Genomic DNA, 21,021 nt, shown 5'->3' on the forward strand with positions numbered 1-21,021 from the left:
CTTCCTGCGGAGGTGTGGGTGTGTGTGACACAGACAAATACAGTGCCCTGATCACACTTGCCCCAGAAAAACGTGAGCTCTTATAGGACTCAGGCAAGCAGCTGCAGGAGAGGACTCCCCCTGCCACCCCAACTGCCGCAGCTCCCGTCAGGGGCGAGGAAGTGGAAAAAAGGGAGTAAGAAGAGAGGGACTCAGGGTCCCGGCCCAGGGCTGCCAGGGAGGCCCCCTGCGAGGCCCAGGACCTGCCAACCTCTGGGAGGAGGCTTCTCCAAGAGGGGCTTCTCCTTGGCTTCAAGCCGCCTCCGTGCCGTCCTCAAGCACACTGGTCGGGAGTGTGCCTCTTACACAAAACCAGGTAACTCAGGTTTCCAAGTGGGCAGAAATTCCCCAGGGTGCACTTTGGGAAACGGAAAAGAGGCAGCCTTGATATTTCTACCCATGTGTTCAAATGAAACTCAAGTAACCAACAAGGACCTCCTGTATAGCACAGGGAACTGTATTCAATGTCTTATAATAACCTATAACAGACGAGAATGTAAAAAAAGAATATATATATTTATATATATATGTATAAGTGAATCACTGTGCTGTAACCTGAATCTAACACAACGTTGTAAATCAACTATATTTCAAAAAAAACAAAGAAACCCAAGTGATTTCTTCTGCGTTTCTGCAGAAGCAGAGATTTGATTTTCGACTGTGCTTCACTCATCCCATCAAGTGTTATGTCACACCTGCACCCAGGCAGAGGGTCCCCGGCTCGTGAACGGCTACGAAGGAGGAAAATGGAAGGAGGAGGTGGGAGACTTCAGGGGAGCTTTGGGCTGGGGTCCATGCCCCACACAGAGGTGTCACCCCCCGGGTCTGCAGGACCTAGCCTTTGCCCTGGCTAACCACGGGCCAGCCAGGCTGGCATCACCCCAGGAGGCAGGAGAAGAGGTGACACCACAGAGACATCCCACAAGCTCAGCCTGGCAAGCAGGAAGCACGTTGGACGCAGCCACAGGCATCCTTTATCAGAGCAGCCCTCATCTGCTTTTAAGAATTGTGGGGAAGGGTGCCAAGGGGGAGGGAGGGGTTAGCAGATGTAAGCTTTTATACAGAGAACTGATAAACAACAAGGTCCTACTGTATAGCACAGGGAACTATAGTCAATAGCCTGTGACAAACCATAATGGAAAAGAATATAAAAAAAGAAGGTATATATATGTATAACTGAATCACTTTGCTGTACAGCAGTAATTAACAAAACAGTGTAAATCAACTATACTTCAATCAAAAAAAAAAAGAAAACAAAAGCATTGTGGGGAAGAAAACGAGACAAGTAAAATGTACAGAGGAAGCATTTTGAAGATACTCTAGCTAGACGTGTTCTCCAATGGCAATCTTTTTTTCCCTCCTTAAGACCCAGTCTAATCCATGTCCATGTGTAGCTTGTAAATCACATGTATATTCACAAGCTATTTCCTTGGTAAAATTTCTAAAACATTCTCAAGGAAGATTCCATGGCCAGAGAGCTCAATAAAACCATGGGGACTTAATCTAAACAGAAAGAAATCTAATAACCTTCAGACAAGAAGTCCAATTAGTAACCTGTGACTGAAATGCAAACAGACAGCAGTCCAGGGAGGTCCAGGCATGGGGCAGGGAGGAGGGGAGTATGACAGAGAGCGTGAGAAGTAACCAGAACAGTGGGTGGAGGCACCTCATTGGGACATTGTTCGCTGATGGATGCTTCCTGCCATGGTGAGTTTGCTTCTCTACGCAACCTTCTAACCGCAGGGACTTAACGATTATTGAGCACTCAGACCAGGGGGATCCTCTGCTCTGTTGTTCAGGTTCATCAGCCTTTTGGCCAAAGGTCTTAATCAGCTTTCATGGCTTACAAACCATCTCAGGGGTGGAGCAGTACCCAATGGGCACTTAGCCATCCTCCCTGCCTCTGTAATAATACCCAGTGAGCACCAACCATGGCTCCAGACCCGCCGGACACCTCTCGCAGGACTTACTCTTGTCTCCAGAGTTAACGACAAGGGCACTGAGGGTTTATGAGGTGAAGCCTTTGCCCAAGGTCATCCGGTCAGTGTATGACAGAGACAAGGGGCACACCTTAGATGGTGTGATTTCAGAGTCCTTCTCTTGACCACCCAGATACTCCCTTGTGTGATATCTCACAGCCGTGGAAAAAGCGAAAAATGAAGGACTATGTGACAGGAAAGAAAGTCTGATGCACTGATTGAGCGATTGGGTGAAAATTATCTGGGAAAGGGAATATTCCCATGGCCTGAAAAATCATAATACAACCAGCAATGGATGCTAAAGCCATTGGGTGAAAATTATCTAGGAAAGGGAATATTCCCATGGCTTGAAAAATCATAATACAACCAGCAATGGATGCTAAAGCCATTGGGTGAAAATTATCTGGGGAAGAGAATATTCCCATGGTCTCAAAGCTCACCCCACAGACTACTTATTAATTAGAAAACAATAAATATGGTAACGTCAAGGAGAGCTCTGGCAGAAATCACCTTAGCCAGGTGAACTGGTCACGATGATGTGGTGGGACCACTGATGTGAGGCAAATACATGAGATGTCTACCTGGAGCTAAGCATGAGGGAAACAGTCAGACAACTGTGAGATACTCTATAAAACAAATGGGTTAGATTCTTAAAAAAAAAGTCAACATCACAAAAAACAGTTTTGGTTCAGGTTTAAAGAGACATAACCAGATTCAATGCATGTCAAGTAATTGAATTCTAGATAAGGGAAAACAGCTATAAAGAGTACTTTGGGCAACCAGGGGTATTTGAATTGGGACTATATATTAGATAATATTACTTTATCAGTGTTGACTTCCACAGTGATAATGGTGTTATAGTATACTTCTGAAGAAGACAGTCTATGAACTTAGGAGATATATGCAAAGTATGTCATGATGTCTGCAACTTACTTTCCCATGATTCACATGATTCAGAGACAAAAACTGAACACACATCCATAACACACAAATCCATATTTACAATCTCTCCATGTGTGTATGTATCTGTTCACGTGTGTATTTGGGTAAACATCTGGTAACTCTGAGTGAAGATTATATGTATTCACTGTACTATTTTTCCATTTTCCTATAAATCTGAAGTTTATCAAAAGAAAAGTAGGCAAAAAAGTGAAGATATTTGTTTGAAGAGTCATAAGGCAAAAGAATTGCTATGCTCTGATATCAGCTAGATAAAAATTCTATTTTTGGACAAGAACTAAGAACATTAAAAATAAAAGCAATTGGGCTTCACTGGTGGCGCAGTGGTTGAGAATCTGCCTGCCAATGCAGGGGACACAGGTTCGAGCCCTGGTCTGGGAAGATCCCACATGCCGCAGAGCAACTGCGCCCGTGAGCCACAGCTACTAAGCCTGCGCGTCTGGAGCCTGTGCTCCGCAACAAGAGAGGCCGCGATAGTGAGAGGCCTGCGCACCGCGATGAAGAGTGGCCCCTGCTTGCCGCAACTAGAGAAAGCTCTTGCACAGAAACGAAGACCCAACACAGTCAAAAATAAATAAATAAATAAATAAATAAAAATTAAAAAAAAAAGATCTAGTCTCTCAGGAAGTTTGATGATTATTAAATAAATAAATAAATAAATAAATAAAAGCAATTAATATGTTACGATGAGACTTCTGTCTTTTGTTTAAATTGCTCTTGTAATATTTAAAAAATCAATCATGATAGCTACAGATGGCAACAAAGTTGCTTAATAAATTTTGCACTAGCGTAAATCAAATCACCTGTTGGTCATTCACTACAGCCACATTCTTTTTAAGGGTAATGTTTACTATTCTAAACACAAATCTTAATGCAACATGATATTCATTTCACAATTTCCTCTCAATGGACTTTAGCGGATAAATTAATACACCATTCCTCCCTGGATTTAAACCTGATTTTCAGGTCATTTGTTCCCAGGACCACTACAAGCTCTGTTGTTGGAGATGTTGACTGCCCTTGCCCACCCAGCATGGTCCCAAGGGATCCCATGAACACAGGACTTACTTTTCAGACACTGAGATTCTCTGGAGGTGGGTGGCAGTTAGGCACCCGGGGCAACGCGGCATCGTCCCTGCTGGAAATGGCCCATTATTGCCCCAGTGAATGGCGTGAGATCACAGACCCTGAGAACTCTGGAAAAGACAAGAATAAAAGAGAATATTCACATTCCATTAAAAGTGAGAATTTAAAATTTAAGAATTTTTTAAATATTTTAAAATTTGTATATTTCAAATTTTAAAATGATTTAAAATATTTGGTATGAACTTGAAATGGTCTTTTAAAAATTTTTAATTAACTTTGAGAAATAATTTACATACAATAAAATACATGTATTTTAAGTATATAGATTTTGACAAAATGTATACAACTGTGTAACCACCACCACAATCAAGATAGAATTTGAACTTGAAATGGTCTTGATAGTGAATCTCCCTCCTTCACACACCATCCCACCCTCTAATTTTTAAATAAATACAGGCATTAGGAGGTAGGTCAGGATAAATGGAAAAGTCTCCCAGGCGGTGTTGACTCACAGAAGTGACTGTGGGGTCAGAGCCATGAGAAGTTCACGGGCTATGCTGATGTTCCAGGGCAGGTGCACAGAGGGGCTCACAGACAGAACCCCGACTTCTGACATCCCAGGAGAACCTCAGGTGGCACAGTCCACGGGGAATCGCAAAGTTAGGAAGCTGTTCATCATCCATGCCGGGATCGTGATGTGATCCTCAGGGAATTTAAGAGGTCAGGCTCATGACCACTCCTCATTCCTGGTGGGGTGCACCAGTGTGGGGTCAAAGTGTCATCGATAGCATCCTGAGTCAGGAGGGTCCCTGTGGACCACACCTCAGTCCAGGTGAGTGTAAGGTGATCCCCAGTGGTGATGGGGGCAAGTGTTATGAACAGCATATTGATGCCTGAGATCCACTTGCTTATCTGCAATGTGGGGTTTTCTTGCAGGCATCAGACCCCCAGGATGCTTGTGAGCTAGGAGGGCCATGACTGAACAGGTGAGGGGAAGCAGCTGGGTCACCTCTGTGCACCCTACAGAGACTATACCACATGGGGTACAGGGACCGTGCTTTCCTCCTTGTTAACACCTAGGTTCCAGGTGAAGTCTGAGGATCTCACCTGCATCTAGGGATTGCCCCTGTCAGGGGGTGTGCCCAGAGCCTGGGGATGGCCTATCCTGTCCCTGCAGGTCCTGAGCTTCCAGACCCCCAGCTGTTTTCTCCTTTGATCTTTTCCATCCACATGGATAAATCACACATCTTCATAAACCTAGCTGAATTCTTAAACAGACATGGGAAGACACTAAATGCAAAAGAATGAGAATCAGTAGCCAAAACAATCTTGATAAAGAAGAACAAAGTTGAAGGTCTCGCATTTCCTGATTTTGAAACTTACTACGAAGCTATAATCATCAAAACAGTGTGGTCTGGGCATAAAGACAGCTATATAGACAGATCAATGGGATAAAATAGAGAGTCCAGAAATAAACCCTTGCATATATGGTCAAGTAATTTTTGACAAGGGTGTCAAGACCATTCAATGAGGAAAGGACAGTCTTTTCAATTAACAGTATTGGGAAAACTTGGATATCCACATATGAAAGAATGAAGTTGGGCCCTTACCTTACACCATATATAAAAATTATCTCAAATGGATCAAAAAACCTGTATGTAAGGGCTAAAAGTATAAAACTTTTGGAAGAAAACATAGAGGAAAATCTTCATGACGTTGGATTTGGCAATGATATCTCGGGTATGTCACCAAAAGCACAAGCAACAAAAAAATTGGAACTCATCAAAATTAAAACCTTCGTATCAAATGATACCAACAACAGAGTGAAAAGGCAACCCATGAGATGGGAGAAAATATTTGCAAATCACATACCTGATAAGTGATTAATATCCAGAATATATAAAGAACTCCTACAACTCAACAGAAAACCCAAACAACCCAGTTTAAAAATGGGTAAGAACTTTAATAGCCATTTCTCCAAAGAAGATATACAAATGGCCAATAAGCAAATGAAAAGATGCTCAACATCAGTAATCACTAGAGAAATGCAAACTGAAACCACAATGAGATACCACTTCATAGCCATTAGGATGATTATTAAAAAAAAAAAAAAACAAACAGAAAATCACAAGTGTTGGTAGGGATGTAGGGAAATTGGAACCCTTTTCCATTGCTGGTGGGAATGTAAAATGGTACAGCCTCTATAGAAAATAATATAGTGGTTCCTCAAAAACTTAAAGAATTACCATATGATATAGCAATTCTACTTCTGGGTTTATCTGTTCAAGCAGAGACTTGAACAAATATTTGTACAGCCTTGTTGATAGCAGAATTATTCACAATAGCAAAAAGGTGGAAGTAACCCAAGTACCCATCAATGAATGAACACATAAACAAAATAAGGTCTATCCATATAATGAAGGAAATTCATTTAAGCGATATCATATATTTGTCTTTCTCTGTCTGACTTACTTCACTCAGTATGACAATCTCTAGGTCCAACCATGTTGCTGCAAATGGCATTATTACATTTTAAAAAATATTTATTTACTTATTATTTATCTGGATGCACTGAGTGTTAGTTGCGGCAGGCAGGCTCCTTAGTTGTGGCTCCAGGGCTCCTTAGTTGTGGCTCGTGGGCTCTTTAGTTGTGGCATGTGAACTCTTAGTAATGGCATGCATGTGGGATGTAGTTCCCTGACCAGGGATTGAAGCTGGGCCCCCTGCATTAGGAGCGCAGAGGCTTATCCACTGCGCCACCAGGGAAGTCCCCTCATTCTTTTTTTATGGCTGAGTAATATTCCATTGTATATATGAATCACATCTTCTTTATCCATTCCTCTGTTGATGGACATTTAGGTTGCTTCCATGTCCTGGCTACAGTAAATAGTGCTGCAATGAATGTTGGGGTGCATGTATCTTTTCAAATTATGTTTTCTCTGAATCTATACCCAGGAGTGGGACTGCTGGATCACATGGTAGTTCTATTTTTAGTTTCTTAAGGAACCTCCATATTGTTCTCCATGGTAGCTGTACCAGTTGACATTCACACCAACAGTGTAGGAGGGTTCACTTTTCTCCACACCCTTTCCAGCATTTATTGTTTGTAGATTTTTTGACGATGGCCATTCTGACCAGTGTGAGGTGATACCTCATTGTAGTTTTGATTTGCATTTCTCTAATAATTAGTGATATTGAGCATCTTTTCATGTGCTTTTTAGCCATCTATATGTCTTCTTTGGAGAAATGTCTATTTAGATCTTCCAAAATGTAGAAAACAAACCTATGATTACCAGGAGGTAAGGAGGGGGAGGGATAAATTGGAAGATTGGGATTGACATATGCACACTACTATATATAAAATAGATAACTAATAAGGACCTACTGTATAGCACAGGGGACTCTACTCAATACTCTGTAATGGTCTATATGGGAAAAGAATCTAAAAAAGAGTGGATACATGTATACATATAACTGATTCACTTTGCTGTACACCTGAAACTAACACAACATTGGAAATCAACTATACTACAATAAAAATTTTTTAAAAAAGCAAGGAAATTCTTATACTTGTTACAACATGTATGAACCTTGAGGACATTATAAGTGAAATAAGCTAGTAATAAAAGGACAAACATTGTATGATTCCACTTATGTGAATTAGCCAGAGTAGTTAAATTCTTAGGGGCAGAAAGTAGAATGGAAGTTGCCAGGGGCTGGGAGATGAGGAATTGTGAGTTCGGATTTAATGGATAAAGAGTTTCAATGGGGGAAGATGAAAAAGTTCTAGGAAGGGATGGTGGTGATGGTTGCACAACAATGTGAATGTACTTAATACTACTGAATGGACACTTAAAAGTGGTTAAAATGGTACATTTTATCTTATGTATATTTTCCCACAATAAAATATTTTCAAAATAAACAAACACACAAAAGAATGAGAATCAAATTAAAGATTGTTCCATTGGCCACACAGCATTCAAAGAGAAATATATTTTAAGACAGGGGGTGAGGGGAGTAAAATTTGGAACCTAGGATTATATGGACAAAAGGTGATGTATGTTTGCAGACACACAGAGGCTCAGAAAATTCATTGTCTACAGACACCTGAAAACATTTACAGAGAAAATACTCAAATAAAAAGAAAAATAAATCCAACAGGAAAAGGTGAGATACAATAAGCAATGGTGAGTTAAAAGAAATGGTAATTTAGTATTTATTTAGATTATTAATCAACTGATTGTTATTAAAAACTAAAGGTTAAAAATAAAAGGACAAAGTGAGTTATCTTATTCTAAGATTAAAAATGGAAATCTTAAAGTAATATTAATAGTCAACAAAATAAAATCAATGTGTAAGGCTAGTCTGACCTTATAAATTTACCACATTATAAATAAAAGAGAAAAATCAGATGATCATTTCAAAAGATATACACTGATATAATTCAACATTCATTCATGATAAAAGAAAATATCTCTTAGCAAAGTAGGAATAGAAAAGAAGCTCTTTAACCTGATATAGGATATCTTTCCAAAAATGACTACAAATATTATACTTAATGGTGAAATGTTGAATAATGCTAAATGCCTTTCCTTTAAGATCAGGAATAAGATAAGGTCACACTATCATCACTGAAGGTCACCAATCTCCAGGAAGTCTTAGTCAGTGCAGTAAGGACACATAAATAAGTTAATTAATTAAAATAAAAGGTATGAGAAGTTTAAAAGAAAGGAGAAACCTGTCATTATTTGTGGATAATATGACTTTATACATAGAAAATAATCTTGCTGATAAATTATTAGAGTTAATAAAAGCTTTCAGATATAAAATTAATACACAAAATCAATTCTGTGTGTATGAAAAAGAAAGATTTGAAAATCAAGCAAAAAATGCCATTTATAATAGCATCAATATAAAGTATGCAGGACTGAATGCAACAAAAAGTGCACAGAAACCTCATGGAGATAAAGTAGGTCTGAATAAGTGGAGATATAGATTAGGAAACATTATACTTCTATAGGTTCAATATAATTACATTCAATATCTTAAAGGGCATGTGCGTAGGAGGGTATGGGGGAGTGTGCACATGCGTATGACTTGCAAATTAATTCCAAAGTGTATTTAGAAGCTCAAAGTCCAATGCACATCAAAGAAAAAGACTGAGGTGGAGAAAGGCCCTACAGGGTAACCAGACTCATCACAAAATGACAGAAGTTAAGACAGTGTGTCATCGGTACAGGGATAGACACATAGAGAAGCGGCCCAGAATAGAAAACCTGAAAAAGGATCACATATATATGGACATTTGATACATGACAGATGATTTTACAGATCAGTTGGAAAAGAACAGACTTTGCACTATACAATGCTAAGACAAGTGATTATGCAAATTGAAATAATGAAATTGGACCCCCATCATACCAAAAATAAATTTCTAAGTTAAGGCTAAACTACATACATTCTAGAAGAGAATACAGGAAATTTCTTATGACTTAGAGGAAGAATTTTTTAAATAAGACCAAACAAGAGCACACCATAAAGGAAATGAATGATAAGTATGGCTAAAATAAATTATAAACTGCTTCACGTGAAAAGTATTAAAACTGTTAAGAAAGTGAGTAGACAGACCACATACTGTGAGGAGATATTTACCAAACATATCACTGATTAAGGAATGGTACTCAGATGATTTAAAGCATTCCTAAGATTTAATAAGAAAAGACAAACAACCCAATGGAAAAATGGGCCATCAAAATAAGTAGAAATTTTGCAGAAATGCAAGAACAAAAAAGTGATAGACACGGAAAAAATTCTGACAATCTAATTTTTATGACAATAAATTAAAAATAAGACCGCATAGAGATAATAGTTTATACCTACCAGACTGGGAAAAAATTTTAAATGAACAACGCCATGTATGGACAATAATATGGAGAAAATGTGACTTTCTTTTGATGCTGGTCAAAGGCAAACGTGGTGCAATTGTTTGTGGCGCAAACTGCATGTCCTGACCTAGATGTAATGCACTTGCATCCCAGGAACTCTCCCACACCCTTTGGTCCTCACACGCATGCACCAGAGGGCAGACACAAGCTCCTATGAGCACAGAAACCACCAGATGCTCATCAACCGCTGAATGGAATCCGAATTTCAGGGAAAATGAGTGCATGGTGGCTACAGGCATCAACATGGCTGGATAGATAAACTATATTAAGGGAAAGAAGCAAGCCACAGAAGAATGCACACAATCCACTTATATAAAGTGCAAATAGCAGGCAGATGCAGGCACTGTTTAGCTAGGCAATCTAGACGGTCCCGGACTTATGATGGTTCCACTTACATTTTTTCGACTTTAAGATGGTGTGACATTTATATGCATTCAGTAGAAACCGTACTTCAAAATTTAAAAAAATTTTAATTTTATACTGAAGTATAGTTGATTAACAATGTTGTGTTAGTTTCAGGTGTACAACAGAGTGATTCAGTTATACGTATACATGTATCTATTCTTTTTCAAATTCTTTTTCCATTTATGTTATTACAGAGTATTGAGAAGAGTTCCCTGTGCTATACAGTAGGTCCTTGTTAGTTATCCATTTTAAATATAGCAGTGTTTACATGTCAATCCCAAAATCCTAATCTGTCCCTCCCCCCATCCTTTCCCCTGGGTAACTGTAAGTTCGTTCTGTAAGTCTGTGAGTCTGTTTCTGTTTTGTAAATAAGTTTGTATCTTTTTTTTTAGATTCCCCATATAAACAATATCATATGATTTTTGTCTTTCTCTGGCTGACTTACTTCACTTAGTATGATAATCTCCAGGTCCATCTATGTTGCTGCAAATGGCATTATTTCATTCCTTTTTATGGCTGAGTAATATTCCATTGTATATATGTACCACATCTTCTTTATCCATTCCTCTGTTGATGGACATTTAGGTTGCTTCCTTGTCTTGACTATTGTAAACAGCACTGCAATGAACACTGGGGTGCATGTATCCTTTTGAACCATGTTTTTCTCTGGATACATACCCAGGAGTGGGATTGCAGGATCATATGGTAGCTCTTGAATTTTGATCTTTTCTCAGGCTAGCAATAAGCAGTACGATCCTCTCTCGAGATGCTGGGCAGTGGCAGTGAACCACCCCATCACAAGGGTAAACAACCGATATATTTACAACCATCTTGGACCCAGACAGCCATTCTGTTTTTTGATTTAAGTACAGTATTCAATAGATTACATGAGATATTCAACCCTTTATTATAAAATAGGCTTTGTGTTAGAGGATTTCGCCCAACTATAGGCTAATATAAGTGTTTTGAGTATGTTTCAAGGAAGCTGGGCTAAACTACGATTTTTGGTAGGTTAGGTGTATTAAATGCATTATTTATTTGTTTGTTTATTTATTTATTTATTTATTTATTTATTTATTTATTTTTGGCTGCTTTGGGTCTTTGTTGCTGTGCACAGGCTTTCTCTAGTTGTAGTGAGTCGGGGGGCTACTCTTCATTGCAGTGCACGGGCTTCTCATTGCGGTGGCTTCTCTTGCTGCGGAGCATGGGCTCCAGGCATGCAAGCTTCAGTAGTTGTGGCACACGGGCTCAGTAGCTGTGGCTCGTGGGCTCTAGAGCACAGGCTCAGTAGTTGTGGCACATGGACTTAGTTGCTCTGCAGCATGTGGGATCTTCCTGGACCAGGGCTCGAACCCGTGTCTTCTGTATTAGCAGGCGGATTCTTAACCACTGCGCCACCAGGGAAGTCCTTACATGCATTTTTGGCTTGGGATATTTTCCATTTACGATGGGTTTATTGGGATGCAACCACATCATAAGTTGAGGGAGATCTGTGTAAACATAGGTGATTTAGGACAGGGGTGACCTCTGTGGGTCGGGGACGGGGGGCATCCATGAATTCTGGAGTACAATCGTGTTCCTCCTGTGTGATGGGTGCATGGCTGTGTATTTTGTTCTTTAAACCATTCACATAGTTTCCAATGCACTTTCTTTGTCCATATGCTATTGTTTATAATAAAAAAAAGAGAGAGAAAGAAAACAGTCATATGCAGAGCAAAAAATCCTAAAAGGTCCTTATGAAAAAGACTAATAACAAAGGTATAGGAATCATCTGAAAAACCTATAAAACTCCACTGAAAAACATGAATGAACACCCAATAAAGGGAGAATATTTCCTGGACAAGTAGACAGACAGTACTGCAATATCAATTAGCCTGTAATTAATCTTTAAAACCAGTAGAATCTCAACAAATTTTGCAGCAATCTTAAAAAGCCACTTCTAAGATTCCTGGAGAAGGAAAGTCAAGGCCAGGTGAAAGAGAAGAGGGCTAGTTGTACCAAATTTTAATTTTACTGACTTGCTTCGGACCACGAACCTGTCAGTGTAAAACACCCAGTGGTCTGGACAAACAACCAATTTGTTTCTCAATACATTTGGGCCCAAGACGAAAGAGGAAGTAACCAGGCACTAAACTGAGTTGCAGAGGCAGACCCGCTAGCGGACAGCCTGCGCACAGCCCTGGCATCCTTGGTGCTGGGTCCTGGAGCCTACAGAAGCCTGTGTCAGGCATGGAGGTGGGTGGAAAGGGACCCACAGAAGCGGGACCACATGGGGCTGATCAATTCTGCTCTCAAGCCTCCACAGAGAGAGGTGCCTTTGTCTGAAGTGCCAGGTGGGATAAAAAGTCTCCCACAATAATATTTCAGAATCAGGTAGGCGAACTACTGAGTACTATTGAGTATTATATATAGAGTGGATAAACAATAAGGTCTTACTGTATAGCACAGGGAACTATATTCAATATCCTGTGATAAACCGTAACTGATTGAAAGAAAAAAAAATATAAAATGAATCACTCTGCTATACAGTAGAAATTAACACAGCATTGTAAATCAACTATACTTCAAAAACATAAATTTTAAATTTTAAATAATTTCTCCCCCAGGTTCATCATCCACTTCATGCTAGTGGATGGCAGAGAAACTCTAGCAGAGGTGATGATTATGATTTTTCACTGCAGCTCCTATTTACTGATCACGTACTACACACAAGGTACCAGGCTGAATGCATCACAGGATTTCTTTTATTCCCACAAGAACCCCAAGAGGGAGGTCTCCCGTCCCGGCTTGAATGTCTGTTCTTCATGAAGCTTCTCTGTGCCTTCCAGCATCTCCTGGGCTCCCAGAGCCTGTGCTCCTCGAATGCCTGGCTCGCTTGCTGTAAAAACGCAGGGCCCTCCTCCACACATAACCTTCACCCACATGTGTTGGGACAGGCTTTATTTCTTAGCCTTCCTAAGAGCTTTAAAAGAAAAGTGAATTTCTATGAAATGGGCTTTAATTCACACACTGACCACTCAGTTCTTCTGCCACTCAGGAAGGCACAGAAAAAATGTGGAGGCCTCAGTCCTCCTGGAACCCAGTTTGATTTCCAGTTCTCTAAGGGAATCAAAACTTGCAGCATGTCCTGGCTAAAGTTTCAAGAAATTTAAATTCAGGAAAAGTCTGTAACAACTTCTGGAAACAAAAGGGAGATTCTCTTTTTGTACCGTAAGATATTGCAAGCACAAAATATGTCTGTAATAAATTATGTAAAGATTTGGGAGGCTGAAGTGATTTTCAACATGCAAGTTCCTCTAGAGAGAAATGCAAGAACATTGCAGTGATTTAAAAACAAGTTTAGATCAAGAACACAGTGAGGGGAGAGAAAGGCTATCAGCCAAAAGGAAGGGTGTTGATGCTTTGCATGCACTTTAGTCCTGGAAGACAAGTTTCTAAAATCAAATAGCCATTTTAGACCCGTATTGCTGTCTTGAAAGGCAGGATGTGGCTGGCTTGGACACCGTGATGGTGAGGCCCTGGGAAGCCACTTCAGCTCTGCTTCATCTATTACCACGGGCTTGGGCTGTTCCAAGGGTCCTGGTAGAGACCGATGGGGAGGGCCGTCTGAAAATACTCTGGGGACGGAAGGGGGCTCACAGCTGTAAGGTGACATTATTCTAAAGTAAAAATATATGCACAGAGAGGGGCTAAAGATGAAAGAAGACCAGGCACGCTCCCAGGCCTGACTGCTGGCAAACAGCAGGTAACAATGAGCTGCGGTCACCCAGTAGGGTAGCCAGGCTGCCAGCTGCCCAGAGGCTGCCCGATAGACTCCAGGTGGCCCCAGCCAGGTCACCACGCACAGGGGCTCTCTGGCCTCCCTGGGGGTGGCCTCTTCCCTCAGACCACCCAGACCCTGGTGCCTCCCACTCCCACCTAGGTTCTGCTGTGTTTTTAAATCGGGTTCCCCTCTACCTATCCTAACGCTCCTCTGTCCTTCACAAGCCAGGGTCCCTTCAAGTGCCTTATCCTGCAAGAAATCTTTGCTGATCATTCAACCAGCAAACTTTCACTGACCACCTACTTTGCGAGGAGCCGCAGGGGGTGGGGTAGAAATAAAGCAGGTTGGATCATTTCCCTGAAGACCCTGTGCCTTGAAACAGGAGAGCGGCTGGGAGAGCAGGGCCTGCAGGGAAGTCTGCTTCCTGCTGAGCCTCAGGGGCCCAGAGAAGAGAGAGGAGATGCTGGGCGTGGAACCTACACCCTGAGGAATTCCCAAGCGAAGGGGCAGGGACGTGGTATTTAGAGTGACTGCTCTGTGCACCTGGACTAGGTGTTCATGTGTTCCCTCAGGGCATTCTCACGGCTGCAGCTGAGGAGGGGGCTCAGCGGGGGGGCGGGGGCGGGCACAGACCTCTCCTTCCTCTGCCCTGGAGGAGAATTCTCAGCAGCGTGAACTGCGCCTGCAAAGACGATGCCCTGCATGCTTCCTGACCCCCCTGCCAACCCCACTCTCAGCTCCGAGATGGATAATACTTTTTCTTTCAGCTTTTTCCCCCTACTTGCTTTAAACTGCCTAAGCACACTCACCATGTGAACTTCACACCAACCTTGGGGCCCACTGGTGGCTCAAGGTGACACCAGGATTTCAGAGAGGCCCCCTTCCCTCTGTTTCCCAAGGCAGCTTCTCCTCATCCTTTGGCTTTAATGCTCCCTCCTCAGAGAGGCCTCCCAGGACCACTCTTTATAAAGGATACGCCCCGACCTTTATCCTCAATTACTCACCCTCTCTATTTTCTGTGGATAATCTACAATTACCCTGTTTATCAGTTTACTCATATGTGGGTCAGCGACTATCACTAGGTGGGTGTCCCAGGAGGGCTGTGACCCGGGTCACCACATGGGGACACTGCATGCAGGCCAGAGGGCTTGCTCTGGGCCTAGGGCTCCATCTAGGATGGCAGCTGCTTTCCTGGTGGGCTCTGCGGGCTGGAAGGCATCAGGACAACCCATGGGCGCCCATCTCTGTAGGATCTGAAATGACTCTCTCGGCTCTGCAGAATCACTCCTATACCCTGTTCACGCTGCACCAGGTTCATGAAACTGGCCCTGAGCAATCTGCCCTTGACAGTTTTCCTTTCCTTTAACAATCTAAAGCATTTCCAGTGGGTGCGTCCCAATTTCACATTTCCACTGTTTATTACCTTGAAATTTCCCCTACTTTTTTCAAAAGTCGAAGCCTTGCTTTTCCAACTCAGAGCCAGAGTTTCATCCTTGTAGGAAGGGTACAGGAGGTGCTCAGTGAATGGCAATGAAGAAACCCCCCAACTTCTAACAAGATGTGTCAGCATCCTTTACATGGGCCCCACTCCAGTGGAAGCCACTCTGCTCCACCAACCTGGCTGTCAAAGCAGTGATATTGACGCAGCTGCTGGGAGACTGTACTCACCCGTGTTCCCCAGCTCTGCTCCCTGCAGCGTCGCAGCACCCCACCTGTGGTCCGGAACCCAGGCCAGTCAGCTTACTCAGGACCGCACAGCAAAGCACCCAGCTGTGCCCAGCCACTCACTCCGTTCCTGCCCTTCCAGCTCTGTCATCCCTGGGGCATTGTTGTTTTTTGTTTGTTTGTTTGAAGGTGACAACCTACAAGCATTTTATTATCAAAAGGAACAAAACGGGTGCAGCATGGGAAAAAGAGGGGGTCCTCCTGTCCCCTCAAGGGCAGTGGGCAAAGTAGACCCCAGGGTCTCAAGCAGGTTGGAATCAGACAAAAGTACAAAAGTGGTCACCGACCAGGCAATATTGACCTGCCAGACATTTACCTCCTCATACACATCTAGGGCCGCCTGGAATTTGGCATGCATGAGGCTGCAGGGCATGCAGTGCCACTCTGCCCTGAAAAACCTGACACAGGGCCCTCTGAGACCAACTCACAGACAGAGGCAAATATCACACCTGCTGGTCTCTGGGTCCTAGCTGTTGCCTCTTGTCGCCTAGAAGTGAGCCCTTCAGCCCCTAATTGCTTCCCCCATGCCTGGATCTGGGAGCAGGACAGGGTCCGCGAAGGGAAAATGCCAGGCCAACCCTGTCGGGAGGAGCCCGCTGGACCAGGCTGTGCCTCCACATGGCCACAGAGGCCCAGGGTCTGTGATTTTAGGGCCTCAGGGGTGACTGCAGACCAGGTTTTGAGAAAATCAGACCTAGAGCTGCTTGAAATTGAAGAGTCTTCTGTTTGACCTTGAAGCAGAAAAGGGATTTTTTGAGTGTCTCCAACATGCCAGCCACAGTCCATTTGCTCCATCCTTATATTTGACCATAATTCTGTGCCACAGGGGCTAGCATGCCTACTTTAATGACCACCTCTCCTGGGCCTAGAGGAGTTAAGTAACCTGCCCAGGGTCACACAGCAGTAAGTCACCTAGAATCTGAATGCAAGGTCAAAGCTTTGACATTGTGCCTCTTCTTGAGATGCTCTGAGGTGCTAATGATATTTTATCCTGCTGTTGGAAGGCCATGGTCAGCTCATCCCCATGTTCCTGGAGCCCCAGAGGTGTTTTGCCTGCCTGAAGGTCCTTCTGTGATAACCAAGCCCACAGGCCTGTTACTACTCCTCCAGAGAGGGCTTTGCTTGCTCTCCCAACAATAGCAGCCAAGCGTTCTTCTTTCCTAATCTCTCCCTTCTCCACCGGGGATATTTTCTATTTCAAAATGGTTGAAATTATACTGTGACAATTATATCTCTTATTCAAGATGAAATTTCTTTTCACATCAGGAATGAAAATGGTTACTCTCCTGTTCTTTATTAAACTGGGAAATTTTCACACGGAAGCTAAGCAGCGGAAACACTTTTTATTCTAACATCTTGACCTTTATCAACCTTTGATACCTTTAATTTATGTTGTTTCCCTGGTATCGTGACCTCTGCTGGGAGACAGGCAAGAGCGGTGAGGCTCCCCGTTGTGACTGTCCCAGAGGAGGTGACCCTCCTTCAGGACCCCATCCTCCCACCCCAGCTCCTCTGCTTCCAGATGACCCGACCCACCTGCACGGAGCAGTGGTTCCCAAAGAGGGTGCCTGGACCACCGCATCAGCATCACCTGGAGATTTGTTAGAAATTAATGTTCTCAGGCTCCACCCAGAACCTGCTGAATCAGAAACCCCAGGGGGGCTGCCTATCGGTGTTTTCACGAGCCCTCCGGTTGGAGAACCACTGAGCTAGCCACTGCAGACCCCCTGGGCCTGGCCTCCACTCATTCCATCCCCTCTCTCTTCTCACACAGTCTCAGGAACTCATCCTTTTTTTGTTTCCCAAGAGACTCACCTTCTGCAATTATCCCTTTGCCCCTCCCTTCCCAATACCTGCAAGCTCCTCCTCTCTGCTAGTTTTTTTCTCAGCTTGTTTCAAACATAATGGGGGGTGGAGTGGGGGCTCTTCTTGAAAAGGCCTCTTTTATTTGACCTCCTGTCCCATAGAGACAACTCCCTCCTTGCTGTATTACCTTGGCTACTTATTTATTCTTTTTATGCATCACGTTTTCCTTTCTAAAAGTAGGAGTAATAGGACCTGTTAAACAGATAAGGTTGTAAGAGTTTAATGAGATAACATTAATAGAGGGGATGTGCTGTGGGGATTAATTCCGGCCGTCTTGGAATCAGCCTCAGCTGTTTTGCTGATGTAAGAGATGTATCTTAATGCAGTGATGAATACTGATACATTTTTTTGATCCATGGGTCCAAGGTGAATTTCAAGGTAGGTTGGGCCAGCTTGTCAGCATTGTTTATGGATAACAGTGAGATGGGTGGTTTTTATCTAGTTTCAGTGAGGTGGAGGGAGGGCTGTGATGTTGAAGCTGGTCTTGTAGCAATAATGTGCCTATGTGACCGGCGGGGTATAAGAAGTCCCAGCTGAGACTCCATTTGGGCTGCCTCATTTTGAGGCGTTCCTTGCAACCACCTATTATTCCAAGAGAAGTTACATCTGGCCTCCGCTGCAGGGGAGGCCAGTTGGAGGGAGCCTCTTCTTGGTAGGCAGCCTTTGGCTCCAAAGCAGTCCCGACCTTCATGTTTGTTGCTGTATTATATCCTTTCTCAGCAATAACCTGTGGACTCGTTAAGTATTGTCGTTTGGGGCCTTATCAGTCTTCTTTAGCAACAGAGTGCTGTCTGGCTGCCACTGTTAGTATAGGTGACATTACAGTTATTTTTCCTTCTGCCACGTTATCAAACACAATTCCTTGTTGAACTGCTCACAAGAATTGTTGTACATTGCTCTCTTCATCCCTTCCTCCATTCTCTGCACTCCCGTCTCTCCTACCCAGCTCTGGATCTTGTCCCTACTACCCAACCGAAACCAGAGTCACAAAAGTCACCAAGTCACTAACCTTTCAGCCCTCAGTTTACACAACAGAACACAGCTGCCATCTGGAACTATTCTTTATACACAATACCATCATCCTTCATGATCTGATTCCTCTTCATCTCCCCTCTACTTCAGTTTCTCTCAATGATCCCTTTTTCCAACAAACTATGGGTGTTCTCCCAAATCTGTCCCTGGCTCAGTTCTCTCTTTCAGATAACTGATACATTCAGATGACTCCCAAGTTTCTTGTCTTGTTTTCTTTTCTACCCTTCAATTCACAAGTCCCTGAAAGTATGTCCACTTGTACACCTCACTGGTACCTCAAAGTCAAGAGAACTTATCTTCCTTGTAAAATGTGCCTGTTCACCAGATCAATCAAGATTTAAAAACTGGATTCTCCCTTCCCTTCCCCCTCTCCATCTCCATGGGCCCTTTAGGTGTCTCTCTTTCTCTATGAGTTAGTCTTTCCTCTCTTCTCTCTTTTCTTCTTTGTCTCTCACCTCTCCTCTTTTCTCCCCAACCTGGGCAACCATAAAATCCTGACATTGATAGAGAATGGTCTTCTTCCATTTTCCCTGCTTATTCTCTTGACAACACCTTCACTGGGCTATCCGACTTCATGCAGTGGTGTAACAGGATGGCTTGAAGAGTTGCCTCTGAGACCTCACACCTTGCCAACTTGAAGGTATAATGAGAAAGAAGAGATCTCCATCGTAGTCTCAAATGTCTCCAGGAAGATGTTTACTAATTACAAGTGGTAACTTTATACTAGAGACACTTGGCAGATACAAACTTAATCAAATGATCAAGGTTAATGCAATGGACTAAGTGTTCACGTTCCGCCCCAAATCGTATGTTGAAAATCTAACCCCCAAGGTTATGAGGAGGTGAGGCCTTTGGGAGGTGATTAGGTCATGAGGGTGGAACCCTCGTGAATGGAATTGTGCCCTTATCAGAGACCCCAGCGAGCTCTCTCACTCTCTTTCGGCCATGTGAGGATACACAGAGAAGCCGGCAGTCTGCAAAATCTCTCATGAATATGGATGCAAAAATCCTTAACAACATATTAGCCAACAGATCAAGCATATATAAAAATAACTATACACCATGATCAAGCAGGGTTTATTTTAGGGATGCAATGCTGGTTCAGTATTTGACAGTCAAGTAATGCAGTCCACCATATTAACACACTAAGACGGAAAATTACATGATCATATAAAGTGATGCATAAAGAATCTGACAAAATTCAACACCCCTTCAAGGTAAAAATTCTGAGAGAAATAGGAATACAAGGTAACTTCCTCAATTTAAGAATGAGTATCTACAAAAAACTACAACTAACATACTTAATGGTGAAAGTCAGAATGCTTTTCTTCTAAATTGGGAACAAAACAATGACACCTACTTTCATCACTCTTATTCAATATAGTGCTAGGTGTTCTAGCCAGTTTAACAGGTAAGAGAAGGAAATAAACAGCATACATTGGCAGGAAGGAAAGAAAACTTCTGCTACTTCTAGATGACATGATGTTCTATGTAGAAAATCTCAAGGAATCTATAAAAACTCCTAGAACAAAGAAGTGCAGAAGGCAAGGTCCCATGATACAAAATCAACATACAAAAATCTAGTGTATTTCTCTATGTTATCAATGAACATGTGGACACTGAAATTAAAAATACAATATTATTTATAATTACTCATTTAAAAATGAATATTCAGTTTATGTATAGGACTTGTATTTTGAACACTACAAAATAATGATGAAAGAAATCGAAGATCTAAATAAATGAAAAAACACAATGTGTCCATGGCTTGGAAGACTCAACATGCTAATACTAATGTACTAATATGAAGGTGCTAATACTCTTCAGATTGTTATACAGATTTAGTGCAATTCCTGTCAAAATGCAGCAAGTTTTTTTTGTAGATATAGATAAGATTATCATAATACTTATGTGGAAAGGCAATGGAATGTGAATAGTTAAAACTATTTTGAAAAAGATGAATAAAGTGGGAGGAATCAATCTACACAATATTAAGGTTTACCATACAGCTACATGGTGAGAGAGACATAGAGACTGATGGAAAAGAATAGAGAGCCCAGCAATAGACCCACACAAATACACCCAACGGATTTTTATCATGGATAAGAGAACATGCAGTAGTTTTCCTTTCCATTTCTAACAGAATCTCCCAGGTATCAGGAGATTACTTCCTTCTAGACCTTCCTTGCTCAGGTCAAGGACCCTTCAGACATGATCTGGC

At 42.3% G+C, this 21,021-nt stretch overlaps 1 protein-coding gene across 2 annotated transcripts in view; it reads right to left on the reverse strand.

Annotated features, from left to right (window-relative positions):
• The window catches only part of LOC309655505 (OTU domain-containing protein 7A), a 381,768-nt gene that overhangs the window by 185,869 nt on the left and 174,878 nt on the right, over positions 1–21,021 (reverse strand). The window contains exon 2 of one of the 2 annotated variants that reach the window (XM_082450780.1): positions 4,047–4,174. In XM_082450780.1, the coding sequence (XP_082306906.1) occupies positions 4,047–4,108 (62 nt within the window). In that variant the 5' untranslated portion in view covers positions 4,109–4,174. Of the gene's footprint in view, positions 1–4,046; positions 4,175–21,021 lie in introns of those variants that run through there. The other variant, XM_082450781.1, reaches the window with a different exon arrangement.

Source organism: Balaenoptera physalus, assembly GCF_965194825.1.
Source record: "Balaenoptera physalus genome assembly, chromosome: 2".
In the NCBI taxonomy this organism is placed as follows: domain Eukaryota; kingdom Metazoa; phylum Chordata; class Mammalia; order Artiodactyla; family Balaenopteridae; genus Balaenoptera; species Balaenoptera physalus.